The sequence below is a fragment of the Eucalyptus grandis genome, chromosome 3 (genome assembly GCF_016545825.1).
Source record: "Eucalyptus grandis isolate ANBG69807.140 chromosome 3, ASM1654582v1, whole genome shotgun sequence".
NCBI classification, from domain to species: Eukaryota; Viridiplantae; Streptophyta; class Magnoliopsida; order Myrtales; family Myrtaceae; genus Eucalyptus; species Eucalyptus grandis.
This window is the reverse complement of record NC_052614.1, coordinates 70,500,999-70,525,367: the sequence shown is the minus strand read 5'-3', so window position 1 is coordinate 70,525,367 and position 24,369 is coordinate 70,500,999. Positions and strand designations below refer to the sequence as shown.

At 40.5% G+C, this 24,369-nt stretch overlaps 2 protein-coding genes across 2 annotated transcripts; one reads left to right on the top strand and one right to left on the bottom strand.

The window, feature by feature from the left end:
* Positions 1 to 10,948: 10,948 nt before the first annotated feature.
* On the bottom strand, positions 10,949 to 17,645 carry LOC104440453. The gene is made up of 5 exons (XM_018870412.2): positions 17,610 to 17,645; positions 16,889 to 17,085; positions 16,564 to 16,629; positions 13,640 to 13,830; positions 10,949 to 11,586 (listed from the first exon to the last, which is right to left on the bottom strand). Exons 1-5 carry the CDS (start codon positions 17,643 to 17,645, stop codon positions 10,949 to 10,951), a joined length of 1,128 nt encoding a protein of 375 aa, XP_018725957.2.
* A 1,697-nt stretch (positions 17,646 to 19,342) lies between these two features.
* On the top strand, positions 19,343 to 20,203 carry LOC104440454 (putative F-box/LRR-repeat protein At5g02930). Its single transcript, XM_039309993.1, has one exon. The coding sequence runs from the start codon at positions 19,343 to 19,345 to the stop codon at positions 20,201 to 20,203; it is 861 nt and encodes a 286-aa protein (XP_039165927.1).
* The last annotated feature ends 4,166 nt before the right edge of the window (positions 20,204 to 24,369 follow it).

Genomic DNA, 24,369 nt, shown 5'->3' with positions numbered 1-24,369 from the left:
ATCTTTATAATTGGAAAGAAGAGATAGAAAATCACTTACTTAGCCAATAAAAGAATATATTGAGAACGATTTTTATGACCTCGTTCGTATCATTCCATTCCATGTCCAATTTCTTTGTAGGACCAACAATGTCATCAGGTGAAACGGATGTCCGGCGGCCGGAGCAACGTCCCAAATCAAGCATCGAGGCCGCCGCCAAGGAGGAGGAGGAGGAGGAGGAGGAGGGGGAGGACCGCGACCTGAGGAAGAAGCCCCGTCTCAGCGCCAGACGAACTTATCGCCACTAAACCCCAGCGGGCGATGGAGTATTTCGATCGGACTCTTTGCCGTGTGAACCGTCGTCCTACCAGGGTCAAACAAAGGTATGCCGGCACGGATTCAGGTGATGATGAGGAAGCAAAGATGTTGTTTGTGGCAATCGAGGAATTGGAGGAGCGCCCTAGGGAGACGCAGAGGGCGAGATGCATATTCCTAATGGAAGGGCAGAGGATTTGAACAGAACGTTGGTAGCTTTTGAAAAGCAGTATGTGAAGATAAGGGAAGGGATTTAGGTTGCTATTGTGGGGGAAGAGGAGGTTTCAGTAGGTGGATGAAGTCAGAAAGAATCCGTTGTATTACTATTCATGGTTTGATTCCATTCGCTTGGAAGATAGTGTGACTGTGGGCAACAAAGGGAGGCTAGGGCGGTTTATGAGCTTGGGATTGCCAATGTGCCACCAGCTGAGGAGAAGCTGTAATGGCAACGCTATATCTATTTGTGGTGGTTGGTATATATATCCTCGAAATGGTATGCTCATATTTGCTTTCGAGATGAAATATTTCTCACGGTGTTTCCATTGGTGTTTCCGGATTAATCATGGTTCGTCCGAATTATGCTACCCTATGGGATGTCTCGGGATTGTTGCTGGTACTTTGGCCTTGTACTAGCTAAACTGATGACATGTTATTTTCTCTTCTTCTGACCTAGTGGTCGGAGATTGTGTTTGTGGAGGCTTTAGTGGTTTTTCTGCGTGGTCGAAAGTTTTGGGTCCGGGATTTAAGTTTGCGCTGACATCGACTTTGCAGGATTTTAGCGATACTTTGATGTGTAGTCGTGCTTCCCAAGGATAAGAGTTTATGTCTTTTTTCTTTCTCTTTTCATTTTTGGTTGGCTCTGTTTATTTTTCTCGCCACATGTGTTCCATGCGCCACACTTTCAAGCCTTGCCCCTTTTATGTTAAATTTAAGCTGTCAACTCAACGTGAGATTTGTCGACATATCTCTCGAATTTTTTAACTTGATTCTACATACGTGCTACGCCGTGTACAGAGTGATTTTTGTCTTTGTTGCTTTGTTGTGAGATAGACTTTAGAATTGTTCTCGAATCAATTCACGTGCTTACAAATAATAGAGATCCATGTTTCAATTCCAATATGTTGGAGTTGGAAGCTTTTTATTTGTAGAGACAGTTCTAGCTGGACTTGGAATATGGATGAGCATGCGTTGGTGGAGAGTGAGGGTGACGGTTAATGCGTAATCGAGAGGGAGAGGGATGGATAGATGCATGCTGCTCTCTTTTCTTTTTCTTTTTTAGTTTCTTCTTAATACTGTGTTTCCAATTGGCCAAGTTAGGCTCCTATGACAACTGTCTACTGACTGGCGATGCATATCAGCACTCGGGGAATGACTTGCAATATGGAAACTTGCACTGACGGTGCTACTCATGAAAGTTCTCTTCGTGTTACAGGTTCTATTCAACGATGGCGTCTTCCGTTGGAAAGGGCTCCAAAACTTTATTGTTGTTGCCAAGGACAATGTGGCTAAGATGAGCAGCAACCCCTGCATTGTAGAAAAGGATATATTTGTATCATGGTTCCGCTTGCTTAATTTGTAGTCATGGTACATGGGCATGACACGGGTTTTATCCTCTTTTGACAGGCAAAAAAGTCAAGAGACTGGCAAGTTGAGAGGAAACTTGAAAACAGCTCCTCCTTGCCTTGACAGAAGACTCGAAGCTTCAAATTCAGGAGGACTGTGTCTGAAACTTAATTGGTATCATGTGACATTGTACACCTTAGTAATTATCGGGGGCAATAATATCAGCATAATATAAGCTTTTCTGAGAATATATATACATGCTCCATTGAGCGATGATTTTAACTCAAACAAATCCCCAGCTATTCTTTATTCACATAGCCTATTATCCCTTTTGCTTATAGATTAGGGTGAACGTAAATAAAATAGGTATGAAGAGCCAATCATAGCAAGGTTTGCCAGCTTTGAACTACTTGTTGCATCATTGACATAACTCGGATGCCGGAGGACGGGTGATTCACTAGAAGAGATCAAGTCAACGCTATCTGAATATAAAATTTGGGATCCTAAGTTTGACTGGAAAATGAGAAGTCTCATTTCAGGTAGGAGTATATGAAGAACAAGAGCCCTAGAATCTGCGATGTGCTGGCTTTCTCTTCTTATTTAAAAATAAAAATTAAAAAAAATGGTCAAGTTAGGGCTTCAAAAATCAAATCTAAAGAGAAAAAAAGACGGGCTCGATTTGGGGCTTTAGGATTAGGGCTCTTGAGAGCCAAATTTCAGTTCGTCAATGGGAGAATGGTAGGGTTTCCACTCGGTGCTCCATTTCATTAGAGAGAGAGAGAGAGAGAGTGAAGAGGAAGTGGGTTGGGGGGGGGGTGAGGGAGGGAGGCACTCGGTTTCATCTAATGTTTCCTTTTTATATATATATGACCTAGGAACCACCGTATAGCCGGCAGCCGGCGACATTACTGGAGGGACCCACCTCCCACAGCGCTGTTAAGTCATGCAATGTGCACGTGGTGACTCGAACCTCCCCTCTTCTGCAATTAGAGAGGGAAAGGCCCAAACCAACTCGCCCACAGCGGGGTGGGTCTTTTTTTTTTTTTCACTTGATAAGTCGATAATATGGAAATGGGAGAGTTGTTCAAAGATCATTTATTTGGCCAGAATAGAAGGTGGAAGCATATAACTTATTGGTAACCCATCCAACATGGAGACTATTTTTTCAATACATATGAAGCATTCCGGCACAGCTATCTCTGCCACAAGAGAGGCACAAGAATTGTTGTGAAAGAAACCGATCAAATAATAGAACGAGAAAATAAATCGAACACCAAACTTATGTAGTTTGATCATAATAACTCACATCTACGAGAAAAGTAATAATGAATTTCATGATATATCAAGCGATACAATGTAAATTAGAATCACCCTTGAGTCATTCAAACATCCTCAATATTTCCCAAGCCCTAATTACAGCTAATAATTCATGCAGGGATTACTTCCACAATTCCTCACAAAATAATTTCTTAAGCTCACTAAAGAATTAGAAACAAATTCTTACTACGAGAATTTAATCGACTTCAACACTAAAACATTCCATAAAGAAAAAAAATTTCATGCCAAGTGCTCGATCGATAATGGTGCTTCAAGACCTCTTCTTGTCAATTTAAGTAGAGGAACCAACGCATGAGCCAAGGATATATAATTATCCTTTGAATTATTGCCGACTTAAACAAGGAAAGATATCCGTGAGAATATCTGTATATATATTCCCACCGCTTACACTTGCGAAGCACAGTGTCCTGAACCAGGGGGTACTTGTTAAACACGCTATATATATTCCCAGAGCTTCAAGGAGTCCAAATCGAATGGGTCAAAGGCAGTTGACTGCGGTGTAATTCTTGACCTTGCTAATTTGACATAAGACAAAAAAGTAATCCTTATACAACCTGGACACGTAACTCTAAATCGGAAATCCTAATTTCCATAGCACACAATTGGATGTTCCTAGAGTCACAACTTCCGCACTTTCATTCAATCAATCGGGCTTCCTTATAATTTATCTCGAATTTTGGTTTTGCTCATGGATTTAAACTCGAGATATATTTTAACAATATCTCAATTTATCATGACTTGCTCATGATATATTGATGCCACACAAAATCAAACGACATGGTCTCCAACAGCTAATCTTCTTTCCCAAATACAAAATAAACTGCACTATAACACATACATTATAAACTAGGTCAAAACCAAACAGAGTAATGCAAAAGAAATCAGAGAATTAACAAAAAAATCCTAAACATATTATAATTGTACCAATTCAATCATAAACCTTTTTTTTAGCCAATTTAGTTATAAACCTTTTACAATTGTGCCAGTTTAGTCCATCCGGCCAAAATTGACCGATCAGTGCTGACGTGGATGACGCCCATCCGATGAAAGCTGATGTGGCAATTTTTAAATATTTTTTTTCTTTTTTTGTTCTACCTTCTCCTTCCTCTGGTCAGCCGTCAGCCAGAGGTGAGGGTTGGCGAGGTCGGCCTCGCCGTTGCTAGGAGAGGCCCTGCCAAACCTGGTAAGGCCTCGCCTAGACCCTCGCCAAACCCGGCGAGGCTCGACCTCACCTAGCCAAGGTGACGGTCGCTCGTCATCCTTAGGCAAGGCGAGCCTTGCCTTGGATCTGGCAAGGGTTGACCTCGCCAGTGCCGCGAGCTCAGCCCTCGCCAAATCTAGCGAGGCCTCGCCTAGCGACGGTGAGGCCAGACTTGCTAGATTTGGCGGGGCCTCGCCCGGCGATGGCGAGGCTAGCCTTGTTATTGGCCAGTGAGGTTGACCGGTCCTCACTGGTCGGCCAGAGGAAGGAGTAGGTAGAAAAAAAAAAATTCAAAAATTCAAAAATTATTTAAAAAATTGAAAAATAAATAAATAAAAATTTAAAAATTGCCATGTTAGCTTTCGCTGGATAGTTGGTGTCCATGTCAGCGCCGACTAGCCAATTTTGGCTAGATGGACTAAACTAGCATAATTGTAAAAGATTTAGGACTAAATTGACAACAAACAAAAAGTTTAGAACTGAATTGACATAATTACAATAGGTTTAAGACTTTTTTGGTAATTCTCCCCAAAAGAAATAGTGTCCTCACATGGTTTGGCTTATTGGCTCATTTGACGCTCCAGTTATCCAGTAAGTTCTCCAATACTGTTTTTACCGGTGTTGTACAGTAAAAGAAGATAGATAACGAATAGCAATGTAATACAAGTGAACTAGGACGTTCTCTTTTCTTGTCCACTTGTTGCTCATCTCCGTCTGCAATAGATTTTAGTGGAAAGAATTTGCTCAGACTTTATCGATGATGAACCGAGTGAATCACCATCGGAGATTAGATCAGAAGATCCCACATGAGCTTTACAGCATTTAATTCAGCGATTGTGATGAGCAAAACATGATGGACCGTCCATGCAACGCTAGCTAGAGAAGATAACATTGTCTTGGCTCTCGTGCTTATTTTCTTACATCGTTCCTGTACAATCATTGTTGCATTGGCCCATCTGATGGCCTCCTCTTTTTAGGTTATTCTCATTTCTTTCATTAACGTTTTTTTCTGAAAACGATATGATGTTATGCATTGACTACGTTTCTCATGTCGAGTGAATTAAGAAACCAAACCTCTTTCCTTCGTGTAAAGTTTGAGCTCCTATCACTGCTCTCTCGGAGCTCTCCTCTACCGGCTGAGTAGCTATGATAAACCCCACTCGTCCCTTTACAAACCCTAATTTCCCACCATGATTTAGCCTTTCCATCAACAGAATTCGCAAGTTTTCAGTCGATGACTGTGCTGGAACCCTCACCGAAGCAATTTCAGTCGGTGCTGTTGACACCTAAAATTTTGATTAGGTTATTAATTAGGCCTTAATTTATTTTATTTTTCCTTTTTTTAGATAATAAATAATAAATAACAAAAACAACAAAAAAATTCAATAAAAACAAAAGAAAACAAAAAAATTGGCAGCCAGGCCCAGCCCCCTCCTTTTTCTCTCCCTTTCGCGGGCCCAAGCCCACCCTCCTTCTCCTCCAGCCTGGCCCCCTCTTTCTTCTTCTTCTTCCTTCTTCCCTCTTCTTCCCCTCTGCCTCTGCAACTCACGCGCGCGAGGGACAACCTACGGCCGAGGAGTGTAGGCCGACGTCGGCCGTAAGAGACAGATCTCAAGCGCCATCATGAGCTTCCTTTAATGCCGAGCACGCCTTGTTGGAGGAGCTCGGATGGGACGCCGGTTCGGCCGGCGGAGGCCGTTCGGCGTGCGAAGACCGTCGATCGAAGCTCCATCGACCGGCCGCCCCCTCGCCTATAAATAGGCTTCTCCCGACGATGGCAAAGGGAGAGCGAGCTCTGAGATCTTCCCACTGAGAGACTTCGGGGGAGGAATCGAAGAGCGAGCGAGAGAGAACTCGAGTCGCGAGCTCAGCCCACCCTCCACTGAGAGACTTCGGGGAAGGCCGGCGGCGAGCGACTTCGAGAAGGTCGATCCGGCCGGTGGAGGCTCGGATCCGGCCCGAGTGAGAGAAGATCAAGCCCGAGGAGGGTCCGGCCGAGAGCCGCGTCGCAGATCCGGGCGACCGAGCCCTTCGCGGCGCCGACACCACGAGATCTCGACGCCGATTGCCGCTGCTGCCCCCACGAGCCGCTTCTCCTCCGAAGCTCGAAGGGCGAGCCCGAGGGAGAGAGAGAGAGCCCCGGCTAGATCTGACCCAACCCGGGCCTCGCAGTCACCGTCGTTGTTCGCCGCGGCCTCCACCGTCACGAACCGCCCTCCTGCTGTCGCCGTCCCCGTTCGAGAGAAGGTAAAAAAGGCGTCGTCGTTCATCGTAGCCGTTTTCCGTTGACCTAGCCGTCGCCGCCGTCGCCGTTGTCACCTTCGTCGTCGTCGCCGCCGTAGTCGCCGTCGCCGCCAAACACCTCGGTTCCTCCCCCCCTTCGGCGCCGCGGATTCGCAAACCCTAGGGTTTGCGATTTTCCGGGTCGTCGAATCGGATCCGGGTCTCGGAACCGGGTAGGGTTTCGCGAGATTCCGGGGCGGCGGGAAGCCGGGTCGCGAGGTCGGGTCGGATCCGGGTAGGGTTTCGCGGGGAGTCGGGTCGTCGGGCCGGGCCGGGCGTCTATGCCCGGCCACGGCGTCGTTTTAAAAAAGTCGGGCCCGCTACGCGGGCCCGTTTGCATTTTGGGGCTAGCCCGGTCGGACCCAACCCGCGAATCCGACCCGGGTCGGCATTTATTTATTTATATATAATATTTTAATAAAAATGCAAAAAAAAATATTATTTTCGAAAAATATTAAAAAATGTTTTAATTTCCAGAAAATAAAAAATTTATTGAAAAATATTAAAAAATATTTTACTTTTCGAAAAATAAAAAATAAAAATTATTCTATATTTTCATAAAAAGCCAAAAAGACTTGTATTTTTCCAAAAATACCAAAAAATCCCTGTAAAAAAATTTAGAAAAATACTCAAAAATGTTTTTCTTCCCAAAATGCATGGAAAACCCCTCAAAATTCCAAAAAGCCTTAGAGTTTAAACAAGATTAGGTACCAAAAGGGCATTAGTGATTAACTAGTGTAATCAAGTCCTCGATCCTAATTTCTCTGGTTGCGCAGGAGCGAGTATTTCTCCCGATACTTCGCTTGGGTTTCTAATCGACCCACTCCAAATCAATTAGTGGCGACTCCATTTAAAAAAAAAAATTGATTTACAGGTTAAAAACTCAAACTATTAAAGTCGTGAATTGGTGGACTTGGGAGAGTCCGGGCATAATTAATTTCAACCGAGCCATTAGCCTCCTTTAGGCGCTCGTATCCGATTGCGGGCACCGAGAAAGAAAAGAGGTCGCGACAGGTGCCCATACCAGATTTACTCTCCGGGCATGATTAATTTCAGCCGAGTCATTAGCCTCCTTTAGGCGCTCGTACCCGATTGCGGGCGTCGAGAAAAAAAAGAGGTCGCGACAGGTGCCCATACCAGATTTCTCATCTTCATCAACCCTAATCCCCCAACAGGTTTAGTTATCACATCCACAGGAATCGCAGCTTTCTTCAGTTTATTGTCCTAGCTGGAACACACAGAAGCATCTTCACGGCAGCTCTAATCTCGGAGGACAAATAAGGTGGGCTCTTCTTCTCGCCATTCCGGGAAATGCAAAGGATCTGTAGTCAGTAAACCTAGCAGCGTAAGAACAACGACAACTATGGCAGGGGAAGAAGGAGCAATGGATCGCCTCGCCCATCTATGCAACAAATTAGGTAAGCTGATGTATGAGAACAATATACATTTTCTTGATGAGGAAATATCGGAGGAAAAAATCTAGGAATGTCGCTTCTCCCTCATTGGGCAACTATATAAGAACCCCACCATTAATTTCCAAGCTCTCACAACAGCAATAAAAAGGGCATGGAAGAATGAGAATGTGGAAGTAAAACCCTTAGAAAATGAGAAAATCAGCTTTGTCTTCCGTAATGAAGGGGATAAGAACCGTGTATTAGAGGGAGGTCCATGGTCTTTCTCCGACCATTTATTGTTATTAAAGGATTGGGAGTCGGATACTCCCCCACATTGTTATGAATTTAAAACATGTGCTTTCTGGATAAGAATAGTCAGCCTTCCACTGGAATGGAACTCTGAGAGTATGATAAAGAAAATAGCCAGCTCAATGGGAAAGGTTTTGGAAGTGAAAACAGATGCCAGAGGTCTTGCCTTTCAGAAAATTGGGAAAGCATTAGTGGAGTTAGATGTAGAGACTGAATTGCGAGTAGGACAATTGATGTGTCGTGGGAATAAGAGTGTGGTTGGACTTTAAGTATGAACGACTGCCATTTTTCTACTATTCATGTGGAAAAATTTAACTAATGATATGCAAATATGTTCTCTTGCTTTGCTATACATAAAAGATATAACCTCTTCGGACAGACCAAATGCTGCACTATGGAAGCGCCCAATATAGTTTCAATCATGCATGTTCCACATGATTCTTTGAAGTTGCAGTTCTTGACACAAAAATAAATAAATAAAAATAAAAAGGATAATATTGGCATGCTTGTGTTATAGACCCTGCACGTACGTACGAAGTGTGTCCTTTAACTTCTATCTCATGGTACCCCAATGTTTTGCATGCCCTACACTTACTCTAAATGATCTAGGCTTCTGGCTCCAAGCAAGCATAGTTCCATTGATGAGGCAAGCTGTGTGACTTCATGTCCCAGCTCTAGTTGATGATATATACGCATTTCTGCTGTCCTAAAATAGAATGGATTTTCTTGTAATCAAATATAAATGCGAATATTAAGATCCTTAACTCTTAGTGTGTATTTAGCTGAGCCTTTCTTCATCTGTAAAAATTGTCTAGCTATATAGAACATATATTTAGTAAATATTAGTCAAAATCTTAACGATCCCTTTTCTGTATCTTTTAAGAAGCATTGTCATTCAGTTACTATCTTTGTGCTTCTTGGATAGTGCTATTTATTTGGTTGTTCACTTGGGAACAGAATACGCTTGTCCTTTGCAAGGCGTCTACCAGAAAGCAACTTCACCTTGCCTCTCTTAGATGAGCACTCTTGTGAATCTCAGATGCAAACCTAAGGCACGCTGCTGTTTTTTTTTTTTTTTTTTTTTTTTTTGTGCCCTTCTTAACACTGGGTGTCCAATTGGCCAAGTTAGGCTCCTACGACAACTGTCTACTGACTGGTGATGCATGCCAGCTCTTGGGAATGACTCGCAAAATGGAAACTTGCACCGAGGGTGTTACTCAAAAAAGTTTTCTTTGTGTTACAGGTTCTATTTAACGATGGCATCTTCCGGTGGAAAGGGATGAAAAACTTGATTGTTCTTGCCAAGGACGATGTGGCTGAGATGAGCAGCAACCCTGCATTATGGAAAAGGTTATATTTGTATCATGGTGCCACTCGCTTAATTTGTAGTCATGGTACGTGGGCATGACTCAGGTTTTATCCTGTTTTTACAGGCAAAGGTTAAGAGACTGGCAAGTTGAGAGGAAACTCGAAAACAGCTCCTCCTTGCTTTGACAGAAGACTAGAAGCATGCCACCAGTCAATGGGATGTGGCCGCCAACCGGTATTATTATATGATCCTTTTTGTATTGGGGAAGAGTGAACCAATGGAGATTCTTTTTGGAAAGATATTTGGATGGTTACACCCATTGCATCCCACACCTGCCTGTGTTTCTTGTAATATCAAAATTTCCATGAACTCCTCAGCCTCTTGTACCGTCGTAGTATAGACAGAACTGAATCTGTCGGTGTCTAGTAGCTCTGTGCTTGGTTGCTTCATGTGTAAAAGTAGACTGACCGTGCTCTGTTCTAAAAGGCAGAATTGCTTATGTTGTCGTATGAACAATAGAATTCAATTTCTTCAATCTAGAATTTTGTATTTGCTCCTGCCCTTTCTGTTTCTTGTGTCACTTGGAATCATCTGGAGCTTATTGCTATTCTCTTTCCTCTTAACCTCGAGCTACAGGAATGAAAAAGCTGGAAAGATAGGGAAGGAGGGGAATACTTGGACCTGAATTGAATTATGACTATATAAGCTATTCTGATATTCAGATTCAATAGTGGTGATGCCATTGATTATAAAAAATCTTGGATGAAAATCCCTTGGTGAAAGATGATGCTGAAGAACAATTTCTAATCGTCATGAAAAGACTTACGGCATGAGCTTGGGATAAAGCAGATGTAAGATGCACAACTATATCTCCCTAAAGGTCGAATCTAGTTTCCCAGTCTTGATTGACAGCCTACGGTTTGAAAAGTGAAAAAGAAATATGATATCAATAATTAGTTTTCATTGCTTCTTTTGTTTGGAGAACTTGACTGTAACGTGATCTGAAGTATTTCTCGAGTTCTTGCAGCATGCAAAACGGGAATTGTAACGTATACCGTTTGTGGACAATGATATTAGCCTCTTTTTTCGTAAAAGAAAAGAGGATCAATGCCATAAATATATTTGGAAACTAAAAACAAGGATTATTTCATGAAACACTGTCAAACAATATTTGAACGAAAAGATGAGTCATAAACAATCGTACTAAGATTTCCGTAAGCGCATCCTTCGAACTTTTTCTATCAAGATTCAAGAAAATCAAAGGTAATTATCTTCCTTGAATACAAACCTCGCATCGATATTAACGCACCAACCGTCAAAGTGTCTATCCACTGACCACGCCTCCAAAACTCTCCCGAGCTCGAAAGAAACGAATGCATCCAGGCAAGCGTACTCGATTTGACGATCCGTGAGCGTCTTATTGTCCCATTTGCTCATTGTTATCTCCTCAGGCTTTTCGAGCTCTCTACCGAGGATGGACTTGGATAGCCTTTTGAGACCCACGAATTGCCAAAAGTAATTCACCAATCTTTTCGCTGCCAGTGCACGGATGTCAATGATGCATGACACGTCGAGTCCATAGTTTTTGGTGAGTTTCCTGGCATCTTCATCCACGCCGACTCCAACAAAAGTGTACTTCACGTTGGCGAGGAACACAAACAGTGACCTGGGAATGTACATCGCGTGAAGGGGTTGGAAGATGAGGCACTTATGGCCGACGCAGAGCTGGAGGATGGCAACTCGATGAGAATCGTTACTGGGCTCGGAGTTTGGGCACCACTTGGTATCGAGGCCGACAATTAGCCGACTGAGCCTACGATGGTGAAAGCGCTCAATCTTTTGAATCCAATGGCTAATGACGTCGGGCTGGTCAGTGACCCATGTTGTGATCTTCTCTTCGTCAAAGAGAATCGAGTGAACAGAAAACATATTGATTCAAAAGATCGAGTGATGGAGCGATGCGAGTTAACACGAAAGAAATCATGAAATATATAAGTTAAATTAGGAAATATTATCAAATGTCGAATCAGGAAAGTTGAATTAGGGAAGAAGAAAGTCTGAATTAGAAAAAGTCAGAATTAGGAAATATTCGCATTGTTATATTGTTAACCTGTTACTATTGTTGAATATTAAAGTCGCACAGCTTTGGTAACACTCTCACAAGATGAAGGAGATGAATATACTACTTGTGAAAAATATTTTCACTCTTCTTTTAGAAACGATTATAATACTTGTTTATATATAGGCTTAAAACGCGACTTTTGGCATTCCTTAGATATATGAAAAGATGTCTAAATAAATAGTAATAAAGACAACCTGTCTAAATAAATAGTCAAAAGGACACTAAATAGGTGTCGAAACGGCTTTTGTTGGAAACTGAACAACCTTTTAACCAAAACACGAAAAGTCACGAAAGATAGACAGTCATATATTCAATACTCCCCCTAAGTGAAAATATTTTTCAGCAAGTAGTATATTCATTTCCTTCATTAAAGAGCTTCTCTTGTGAGAGTGTTACCAAAGTTGTGCGGCTCTGATATTCAACAACTATTTCATCGGGAGTAAGTCAAAAAGGTTTTGCAATTATTCGCTTGGAAGAGCGAGCGCAGCATTCTCCATCCTTATTCATTTGTTCTGCTCGGTGCCCCTTCGATGGACTTCTGTGTCCGGATTTTGTTTCTTGCCTCCGATTCCTCCAATGATCTCTCCTCATCCTCGTCTTCCTTCATCGCAGAGGTCCGACTTTGGGGGTTTCAAGGCGAGTCGAAAGCGATGCCAAGAGATTTGTGATTTCCTGGAGCAAGCTCCCGTTCATGGCGAGAGTGGAAGTGAAGAGAATTGTTGTTCTGTTGGCCTTCGCCGACCCTCGCATGAGCTTGTTCCCCGACCATGCGAGACCATTTGAGCTCGCCCCACCATGTCATCCACTTGGTGTCACTGCCGCCCGGACAAAAGATCTACCGCCGTCCACTGAAGAGTATCAAATTCACTCTTCCTTTTTTTTTTATATATTTTTTATATTTTCCTTTCTTTTTCTTTTTCAATATTTCCTTTCAGTTTTCCATTTAATTTCTTTTTGATTTTTTTTTCCTAAAATGACCGACCATGTCAGCGCCCCCTCTCTTATGAAACTAATTTTAAAAAAAAAAAACACACACACACACATCAGTTTTTTTGTAGTCAAATTCAACAGAATTAGTGGAATGTTTTCATTGTACAAATTTGACAAGTCTTAGAATTAAATTGCAACTTTGACAATACGCTCCCCAAGATGCAGCAATAGTCAATCGAACAGTAATAGGACATTTCATTTCATTTTATGAATTCTCCCAATGCCAAAGATGCTTAAATCCTTTTGAGTTTTTTTTTTTGGTTCTATCGTGAATTTCAATTTATTCTATGAATTTTGTGCAACTTTCTTATTTCAATCAAAGCGATGCATATTCTTATAAATTATGCATATTTAACATGTTCACATCTTTTATGTTATGACCTCGATATGTGGTTAATAGATTTGTGGTGAGGAAATAAAATTGCACCGACAAGACAATCCTGAGTTCAATTCAAGTGGTCAATTTATCTTAACATGGACGTATAGTTTGCATGAGAAAAATTAACCGAGTCGATGCTTCAAAAGAAATGAAATGGTACCAATACAATTTTTTTTTTTTTTGAAGAATTTTGTTCACCACGGCTCTCGGAAGTAACTTTGATAGGATCGGTTGACATCATGATCCAAATGTGCATAAAGAAATGGAATGTAAAATTCAACAATGATTTTTTTTTTTATAAATATATTGACAATTGGAGAAGCATGCCATATTCAAATTCCAATGCTCGACCAGTAAAAGAGAAATTCTGAAATTAACAATTGAGAAATTGAAGAAAGTCTGAATTCTCTCTCTCTCTCTCTCTCTCTCTCTCTCTCTCTCTCTCTCTCTCTCTCACCTGAAATACCAGAAACCGAGAAGCGAGCAACTTGAGGAATCTTCGCCCTCCTTTTTTGCTGCCAAAAACTTGGGTGTTTTCTCTTCTGTCGATTATCCGATTCTGATTTGCTCTTACCAGCTCTAGATCGTCTTGTCCTAATCTCTTCATATCGATCCACATAAAGACATTCTTTTAAAGTGGTTGCAAGCCTTTAAAAGGAAAAACAAAAAAATTATGACTGCAATGGTAAATGTGCATCAAGATCACATGGGGCAAAATCGATGGCATGGCTTCCTTACAAGATAAAGTAAAGGCCACAAGTTTGAGAGTAGAACCCTAGGCTAACTCAATTGTGTATTAGTGTGGGCTTCGAATGACTTTGGTTTTACTTGTTTAGATATCGTGTTGCATTTTGCATTTGTTTTGCCCAACATTGGACACATCAAATTTTAAAAGTACGCGGATGTGTACATTAGAAAGCATTTGAAGCTATGAGCTTTCATGATTCTTTCAAATTACAACAATTTTTTTCCCTTTCACCTTCCAGTGGTACATTTTTTAGGTAAGTAAAACAAAAAGCAGGCCTTTACCTTCCACAACAACTCAGGCATGCCAAGTGCAGGCTGTGCTATAGCTAATTCAAATATGGCTCTAGCTCGGTCGGTTTCACCCAAGGATATCTCCAATTCAGCATACATGCTCCAAGCTTAACAGTTCTCTGGTGACCACTCCAAGTATATTTCATATATTTTGCGGCATCGATCTATGTTGCCAAGTTGCAGCTCTATCTCGATGTCTTTTTTACATATCTGTTAATAACCAAGCAAAACACTTGTTTAGAACAGGTTAGGGAGGAAAAATTAAACGACAAGAATGAAAAGAGACCGACTTAGAGACTATTCTCTCTCAGTAAAAACTTTATCCAATCTATATTACCTTATCTTTAGGAGCTTTGCCGACTGCATAGCCTAGGATCTGCCTTGCATCTGTAAGATTCATTATCTCAAATTGAACCGCTAAGAGCCAAACTTAGGCAAATGAGAATTTCTGGTGAGGAATCAGCTTAAAAAACTCTTTGCGAGGATTCAAAATTGAATGAGAAAGCTTCACCATGACTAAGACCTAAGTAGCACCGACATGCGACACACAACACGCGACACATGACATATGACACAACAAGTCGACACATCATTTCTCAAAAAACAAAGAATTCTGACACGTTAAGACATATTATATATTAAATGTATATTTTTATATATACATAATAAATTATCATTTTATAATTATTTCAATCAAACTAATTTGATTAAAACAAATAAAAAATAAATAAAAATTACAATAAATCTACACTAAAAACATTAATCCACAATTTATTAATATCATTTATTGTTTCAATTTGATAAATTCAACTCTATTCCAATAATCCATAAAATTTGAATACGTGTCGTAAGAGAAAAGAAAAAAACTTAGTGAGTGAATTGTGTATCACAAGAAATGAGAATCAAAAAGAGAAAAGAATATTAGGATTTTATTCTTTCCAAATTTGTTATTTTTATTATTATTTTTTATTTTTTCACGTATATACATTTTGAGCATTCATTTATTGAAATTTTTTAAAACTAACCTTGTGCGTTGGAATCAGTGTCGAAAACTTGCATGTCGGAATTCCGATTAGAGTGTTAGAAAGTGTCGAGAAAATTAATTAGGTATCCGATTTTCCGACACTTGTTGACTAGTGTCAAAGAGTGTAGGAGCTTTTTGAGAGTATCAATGCTTTTTATACTAAGACTAGTCTTTAATGCTGGGAAAGAGAGGGAACAAAAAGATGCGATGAATACTTGGGGGTACATGCATTCAACCCCTCATAATCATTACATCATATCTATATAGATTTAAGCCAAAAGTGGGATTCGTCTCGCATTTAGTAGCTTCCAAGAAATATTCTAAAATGAATCATATATATTGTGTCCAGTTGGGGCTGAAAACGCAAATCAATTTAAGGACCGCATGTGTGAAGAAATGCATCTAATCCATCGCTCTCCCTCTCAATTACGCATTAACGGTCACCCTCACTCTTCACCGACGCATGCTCATCCATATTCCAAGTCCGGCTACAACTGTCTCCACAAATAAAAGCTTCCAACTCCTATATATTGGAATTGAAACATGGGTTTCTTCTATCTGTATGCACGTGAATTGGTTTGAGAACAATTCTAATGTCTATCTTGCAACAAAGCAACAAAGACTAAAATCACTCTAAATGCAACGTAGCGCGTGTGCATAATCAAGTTAAATAATTGAAAGATGTATCAGCTAGGACCAGTCTCACGTTGAGTTGACAGCTTATATTTATCGTAAAAAAGACAATGCTGTGACACACAAAACACATCTGGCAAGAAAAATAAATCGAGCCAACCAAAAATGAAAAGAAAAAGAAAAACAAAAAGTGCATAAACTATTTCCCCAAGAACTACAACTGCACATCAAAACACATGAAAGTACCGCTAAAAATCTTAATCCTGCAAAGACGACATCTGCCCAAACTTAAATGCCGGACCAAAACTTTCAACCATGGTAAAGCCTCCACAAACACAATCTCCAACCACTAAGCAAGTCATGAAGCTCAGGAGAAGAGAATATGACACATCATCAGTTTAGCCAATACAAGCCCCCCTAAGTAGCATTAAATCTCCCTAGACATCCATAGGGTAGCATAATTTGACGAACCACTTCATCATTCCTTAACATATACGGGAAAGTTATTATAAGCCAACAGATAATCACCGTGATCCTTTTTGAGAACACAAACAGGAAGGATGCGAGATAGATCCCATCCTATTTGAAAATGTGAAAAATGCAACTTCCACAACACAAGGACATACATACTGATGACACCTTAATTCCGATTGCGGACGCCGAAAAAAAGAGGTCGCGACAGCTACCTGTATTTTTCCTGAGAACGCTCCACATCTTCAGCATCAAGCTCCTCATACAATGCATAATTAATCCTGAAACATCAATGGAAACACCGTGAGGCATATTTCATCTCAAAAGCAAATATGAGCATACCATTTCAAAAATATATACCCACCACAAATAGATATAGCGTTGCCAGTACAGCTTCTCCTCAGCTGGTGGCACATGGACACACGGGTGAACGCAAACTCATAAAACCGCCCTAGCCCTCTCTTTATTGCCCAAATCAACACTCTCTTTCAAGCGAATGGAATCAAACCATGAATCATAATTCAACAGATTCTTTCTGACCTCATCCACATGCTGCTTTTCAAAAGCTCCCAACTTTCTGTACAATTCCTCTGCCCTTCCCTTAGGAATATGCATCTCGCCCTCTGGGTCACCTTACGAAGCTCCTCAAATTCCGCGAATGCCGCAAACAACATCTCTGCTTCCTCATCATCACCTGAATCCGTGCCGGCATCCTTTTGTTTGACCCTGGTGGGACTCTTCAGACGACAAAGAGTCCGATCGAAATACTCTATTGCTTTGCCGGGGTTTAATGTCGATGAGCTCGTCAGGCACTGAGATGGGGCTTCTTAGTTCTTCTTAGCGGCGGCCTTGACGCTCAACATCCGTGAAACTGGATGGATATGGAATGGAATGAATATTAAGGTTTTTAGGAGTGAGAGAAGGTCTATTCGGGGAAAGGTTATAAAAATCTTTCTCGAAATATTCTTCTAATGGCTAAAGTAAGTGATTTTCTACCCTCCTTTCCAATTATAAAAATTGAAAATACTAAACTTTCTCTTATTCCAATTATATGGATTTTCTATCAATTCAAAAATTACAAATGCTACGTAAAGTTCCCATTTTATAGTCGTTATAGTGATTTTACCCGAATATGAGTTTTATTTGTTGCTTTTCTTCCAAGTCTTATGATATTTCGGTTGGGTAGGTTATCTCATGCTAAGGCCAAGGCATATCACATTTGCCTAAAAGGTTATTGACAAATCACCTAACAAGTAAGTACCTTAGCTTCCACCTTTATAAGATGGTAATAATCCATTCCTCTCCTGATAAGACTTTTCTATTTGAGAAATTAGAATCTCTTCACCTTTTGTATCCGACTGACCAAATTCTCAAAGAATATGCCCACCTATTTTTCAAGTTATGACACAAGAACACAAACCTCTTCTACTTTGGCTAGATTTTGTGCTTTGGCTTAGTCCAATTAATTTAATTAAGCTTAGAGCCTACCTACTTAAATCTATCCAAAGATAATGTAATTTATAATGGGTTCATCACAACTGAATAATGATGCTCCTAATATGTTTAGGGGTTGGGATTACCTCCTAATTTTCTTATACAATGAATGATTCAATGAGATGGCCAAAATTTAACTATCGACATCAATATTTAAGAAAAGTTGATAGATAGTTTAAAAAAAAAAAAAGAGAGGGGGAAATTGTGTTGCCACTATCCCACCATCGTAGGGAAGCTAGGGCAATAATATTTTGTAGCTTTTTGGGAATCGTTATCGGAAACTATTTAGATTTATTTCCATCTTTATCCATAGCAATTTCCTTCTTTGAATTTTGAAGATAAGCGCCTTTTGGGCTATGTTTGGTTGTCCGGATTTCTAATCGAGATAGGACTGGATAGGATAGATATGAAATATTGGGATTTTTTTATATCCTATCAATTGTTTGGTGAATGGCAGTATTAAACTCGGATATATTCACATCATATCATGTACATTTTTTTTATAATATAAACGGTATATCATTATAAATGAACCTAAATTCATAAACGGAAATGGTGAAAATCTCTCATAACACTATTCCTTAATTAATTTTTATTTTATTTTTCCTCTTTTTTATATTATTTTACTTATTATTTCTTTTTTCCCATTTCATCATTCTTTAATAAAATTTTATCAAATAGTAAACCGTACTAACATACCTAAAATATAAAAATACCTAAAATATATAATAAACATAAATATTTAACTTATAGATTGAATGTTTGTTATAAGATAGAATTAAAGTTGAATATATAAATTAAAATAGGATTAATTAAAATAATTTTTGTTTTTTTATTTTTAATTTCTTAAATTATAATTCAAATATTATTTATATTGAAATATGATTTCAATTTTATTAATTTAATAAGTTTGTTATTCGAGAAAAATAGCTTTCCTATTATGCACTTTAGAAATCCTATCTACCTTTATCCCACCTCCCCCGTGCGATAATTTTATCCTGTCTATATCCCTCTTATATTCGACTTTATCCTGTCCTGAATGAATACCAAACATAGGATATGATAACCTATCCCGAATTTTATCTCGACTGCCAAATGTAACATTGGGGTTTAATCTCTCTACACCGATCTGAGCTATATATATTATATATGTATATATGTATACTGTTTTGCCAACCTGAAGGCTTCATCGGCGTCAACAGCCAAAGGCAAAAGCTTGAAAATCCTCCATCCATGGCCCGGATCGAGTTCTCCGTCAATCCAACTCACCCACCGAAACATCCACATCCACAACGACCACCTCCTTCCGATCGAGATGAAACCCGAAACTCATCAGTCCATTACATCAGCGAATTGCCGGTCGCCATAATCCTTCATATCTTCTCCTTCTTGACCACAAAAGACGCCATCAAAACCAGTGTCTTGTCCAAGCGATGGCGTTCCACTTGGACCGCTAACCCACATATATCTTTCTCCATGCTCAAATGCGATAATAGAAGCATGTTCCGGAGTTTCATGGCTATTGTGGACGCGGTGCTGTTACGCTGCACTGCAATTAAGGTGAAGAGCTTCCTCTTTTATGCCCATCGTCTCGACTGCCTTATCGAGTCAAGTCATACAGGCTGGCTCCGCTCTGTTGCGGGGCCAACCATTGATAGGTGGCTTCGCTTCGCCGTGGAACACGACGTCGAAGAGGTATCGATGACCTTGCGCAACGACAATTTTTATGGGATACCGAAATTCTTTTTCTGCTGCACCACGCTGGTGAGTTTTCACGTATCCCGTTGCCGTTTTTCAACTATGGGCGCTGTGAATTGGTCTTCGTTGAAGAGACTGCGCATTGATGATGCGAAATTGGAGGACAATGTGATAATGAGAATTTTGAAAGGCTGTCCTGTTCTAGAGTTCTTTGAGTTGAAAGGCTGCTGGGGTTTCGAGCACATTAAAATTGAATCAAGAGGTTTGAGAGAATTGGTGATTCATTTTCCCAAGTTTGTTCATCATCAAGATTCCATCTTGAGCCTTCCCAGAGGAAACATTGACACCTTACCAGAAGATTCCATCTTGAAAATTTCTGCTCCTCATCTTCTCAAGTTGCGCATACTGGGTAATTCCGTGAAGGGAAAGTTTAAAGTAGATAAACTTTCTTCCTTGATTGAGGTCGAGTTAAATTTCGATATAGAAACTCATGCAACCAGTCAACTTCAGGCTCACTGCAATCTTGTCAAGGGACTTCTCCAGAGTATGTTTCAGGTCGCGAAATTGGTAATGGGGAGCTGGTGTCTTCAGGAGCGAGCTAATTCATTTAATTATGAGCTCTGTTGTTGTGGACATTCATTACAGATTCTGCCATTTGCTTAAGATAGATCGTGATATTGTTTATGGGTGTTTGATGGTATCATGCTCATAAATTCTTTGTTAAAAAAAACCAATTCTTGCTGGATAGGACTTACACACATCACAACCTGATGGATGCAGCTATACATTCAAACCTTTATAAGACTAAAATCTGATGTGTAATAAAAGAATTTCTTGAGAAGCATTAACTGGTTGTTTGCTCATTTATCTGGTCTGTCGGCTATTGTGAGAGAACCTTGAAGAAGTAGAAGTGATTAATTTTTGCTTCTTCCAATACGACGTACATGCCTAGGTGCTATCGTTAACGGAGGCAAGAGGACTGTTTTTTCCGTTCTTAGAATGTGTGCATCTGATGTTCCCCATCGCAGCGGACCATGAGGGAGCTCCTGGGATAGCAAAAATACTCGAAAGTTCGCCGCGCCTGGAGAAGTTATTCTTACAAATGACCTGCACGCCCAGTTTTCCGGTAAACAATTACTAGAACCCTACCAGTTCACTTTAACAGCAGACTTGCATGAACATACATAACGTGTGGATTTCAGCCTTGGGCCGCATATAATCCTTTCATTTCTTTTCTTCCCGTGATTGACAAATGTCTTTATACCTCTGGATTCTCCAGCGATTTATGTTTCATTTAATGTAACAACTGCTATTTTATCCCTTCAAATCTCGATATTTATCTCCTGTAGTTCCAATTTGATATGGCTATTATAAGTACCTAGAGGGGGGTGAATAGGTATAAAGTGTAATTTCTTATGATAATCGCACAATATTAGACAGTTGATAGAAATGAGACGATTTTTTTCGTCAATAAACAAACAACGAACAAAATAAGACTGAGAGTAGGGAAGAGAAAATTGAACACAAGGTTCATAGTGGTTCGGCTTATTTCAAGCTTACGTCCACTCTTCTGCACTGACAACCCACTGGCTGGATTCCACTATGAACAAAGAGATATTACAGTACCGTTCTTCCTTGATTTCTCAGTATAGAAGATCTACCACACTCCCTCAAGGTATCACTAAGTATAGACTCTCTTTGCGTGTACAGTTTCGCTCAATATGAATCGACTAATAATCAAGGAGCTTCAGACTCTGGAATTTCTCTATCGAGCACACACTAGAACAACTGGAACGTCTTCCTTTTATTCTCCTTTATGCCATCATACCCGTTGGCACTTACCAAAGGAATTCTTCCAATCTTCCCGTTGGACAGAATCAATTACGAAGATTATTCGAGTTATTAAAGGAACATGTCGATAGCTCATCAATCCTGTTCGCCCATACAATCAGGATCTTGGTTTCCAAGAATAGAACCTTCCAAGAATATTTCGTCAATCATTGGATCTTCAAATGATCTTGATTTCGAATAAATAATCTGTTATATCAAATCCAGCCAAGAGATCTTCTCCAGTCGATAAGATCAAATCCTTAACTAAACACTTTAGCTCTGGATCGCCTTCGTCGCTAGATTAGAAACTGTCAATGAGAATAGTCTTGAGTCTTAAGTCTTGTGTGCTGAGTCTGGTGATCTGAAAGTCTTCAGACTCTAAGTACAAGGATTTGCATAGCTTCCAGACTAGACTGATAGAAACGTTTTGTCAACTTCAAAACACTCTAAAGAGATTTCTCCAACAATCTCCCACTTTTTGATGGTGACAAAACTTTCCTGTAGATTTGAACAACTTTGACCTGCAAAAACATTACTCAAGCAATATGGATATCTCATAAAGATTAATAACTCAACTAGACTCTGCATCCACAGAAAATAGGTTAGTCTTTCATGAGTAAAGCCATACAATAACACTTGATATAAATGCAACAGTCAATTTCAAATCCACACTTAAGTCAGTCAAATTCACCAAGTCCACCACACCAAGTCATACTCAAAATAAATATCCAAACAAACTAAAATTAAAAACAAATTCAAAGTCAAAGTTCAGTTCAGTTCAAAGCTGGCAATTCTCCCCCTTTTTGTCATCATTAAAAAGGTGAGAGAGAGTCAAGTCTACTTGGGAACGCGCACAGGCTGGAAATCTCCCATCGACTGTACGACGCCTTCCAGCCTCTTCAAGTCTTCCCGTAGACTTGCCACCTCTACTCCTTTGGCATTTGCTTGAATTTGAAGAGCGAGGTCTTGCATTTGATCCGACAGGGTAACAGAAGACGCTTGTCCAGCATTCTTCAGGGCTTGAAGTTCACATTCCAAAGTATATATTTGACCCTGCATTTCCAGAAGAAGATCAAGGATACGACGAAAATCTGCTGTGTTGTCCGTCTATGTGCTGTCGTTTGCTCTATCAGATGGAGTAAAGGCAGACGATGGAACTTCGGTGTAATCGCGCAGATTTGGCGTTGAGGTGTCATGTCCTTCCTCGGGCATTTGAGAAGCCCGAATATCTTGGATTTGCTTGCGAGCGACTCACACCTTCACTTGTGAACAGGATATGGTGTAGTCCTTCCTTGCTTGCCATCTCCCGCTGTTTCTAAGGCCTCAATTAGGGAAGAGTGATGGTCATGCTCGGCAGCGTCTTGATTGCCTTTCTCTCCAGCTTCATCTGCAGACTTTTCTTTGACTACTTCTTCTTCTTCTTCAACTTCCTTCTCCTCTTCTTCTTTTTCTTTCTCTTCTTTCTCCTCTGCTTCTCTCTGTTCTTGTTCCTCTGCTTCTTTTCCTTTCTCCTGTCGTTCCGTTGATTCGGATACAGAACGACTGAGTCTTTTCAATGCCAAGGCAGAGATAGTGAGTTCATCCTCTTCATCTTCATCCTCTAAGTTTAGAGCTCTTTTCTTTTCGGATGGAGCATCCATGGGCTCCTTCCCTTTCCTTTTCGACGCAGAAGAGACTGGATGAGATTTAACTGGAGTTTTCACTTTGAACTTCTCCATTGCCTTATCAAGCTATTTCAGACGCATTTTTGTCAGCATTTTCATGTGACATCCTGAATTTTCAGAATTCGTTTTCGATTAAATAAATTGGGCCTTTCGTCGACGCGCCGATAGTGCTATTCTCTGAGCTGATCACTCATGAGATAACTGGACTATCTGGGGAAGCAATTAGGGAATCTAAATGCAATTGGACTTGAGAATTCGACCAAGAATCGACTGCTCAACCGTGTTGATCTGCAAGGGTCATTACGCACCGTCGAGATCGATCGAAATCGAGATAGGTCGATTCGGCGAGATATGTGATCAAATTGTGGGTGATTCCACTTGATTGAAAAATTCTCATCGGTCGGCACTAAATTGATTTTCTGTCGTTTTGGTACCCGGTGCCCGTAATTGAAATCTCGAGATTTTCACGACAACTGAGAGTCACTAATGTGTCGAAGATGTACTTTGTGACTCGAGATAAATCGATCACGGGTCAATTGCACAAAAAATTCCTAAAAGTTACCCGGTAGACTAGGTCACACTAAAAGCGCACCGGATTGAAAATAACTGCGAATTTGAACCCGATTTCAGAAATTGAAAGTTCTGAGGTGTCACGATCTATTTTAGGAATGTCGACTCACCCTCCGAGAAATTTTCAGAGATTCCGAAATTTTTACGGAAAATCGATTCGGAAATTGAACGGAAATTCGGACGGGCTCGTTTGAAGGAAACTTTGATGTGCAAGCTGAGCTACTGGGTGATGGGAATTGATGGACATGTGTGGGATTTTTCTTCGATAAAATTGGACTTCGAAATTGAGAATTTGAGGATGAAATTGAATTCTAAAATCAGTGAAATTCGGAGCTATGGTTTGGGGACTGATTTTAGCATCAATTGGGTTAATTTTTGGATTATATTTGTTAGAAAGGAAATGGGGACATGGTGATATGCATGAAAACCAAAGTGGGGACCAAGCATTAAAGGATCAAGATATTTTCTTTGACTTTTTCTTCCTTAGCTGCAGCTTCCTTCGCACGCCTGTCCACCGCCTCTCTCCCTCATCCGATTCTCTCTTCTCCTTTGGCCTCCTGCGCACGCCAGCTCCTTCGTCTCTCTCTCTTTCTTTGTGCGACGCCTTCAGCTTCTTTTCCATGATCATTTCCCCTCCATCTCCTCTGCCATCTACCGAAGCCACTCATCCCCTGCTCCACTCACATACGCCCACCTCCACTCACGAATCTCCATCTGCTTCGGTCAACAATCGAAACCGCCGAAGCCCGAGTCTAGCGTCTTCAG

Bases quoted from the DNA above. Each gene is read 5' to 3' on its own strand.
- LOC104440453 (XM_018870412.2), bottom strand. From the start codon at position 17,645: ATGGATTATTACCATCTTATAAAGGTGGAAGCTAAG. The intron at 13,831-16,563 runs GTAGCTGTCGCG...TTCCTTTTAAAG, and splicing joins CGTTCTCAGGAAAAATACAG to GCTTGCAACCACTTTAAAAG. The intron at 11,587-13,639 runs GTGAGAGAGAGA...TCTTTGACGAAG, and splicing joins CTCGGTTTCTGGTATTTCAG to AGAAGATCACAACATGGGTC.
- LOC104440454 (XM_039309993.1), top strand. From the start codon at position 19,343: ATGTTCCGGAGTTTCATGGCTATTGTGGACGCGGTGCTGTTACGCTGC.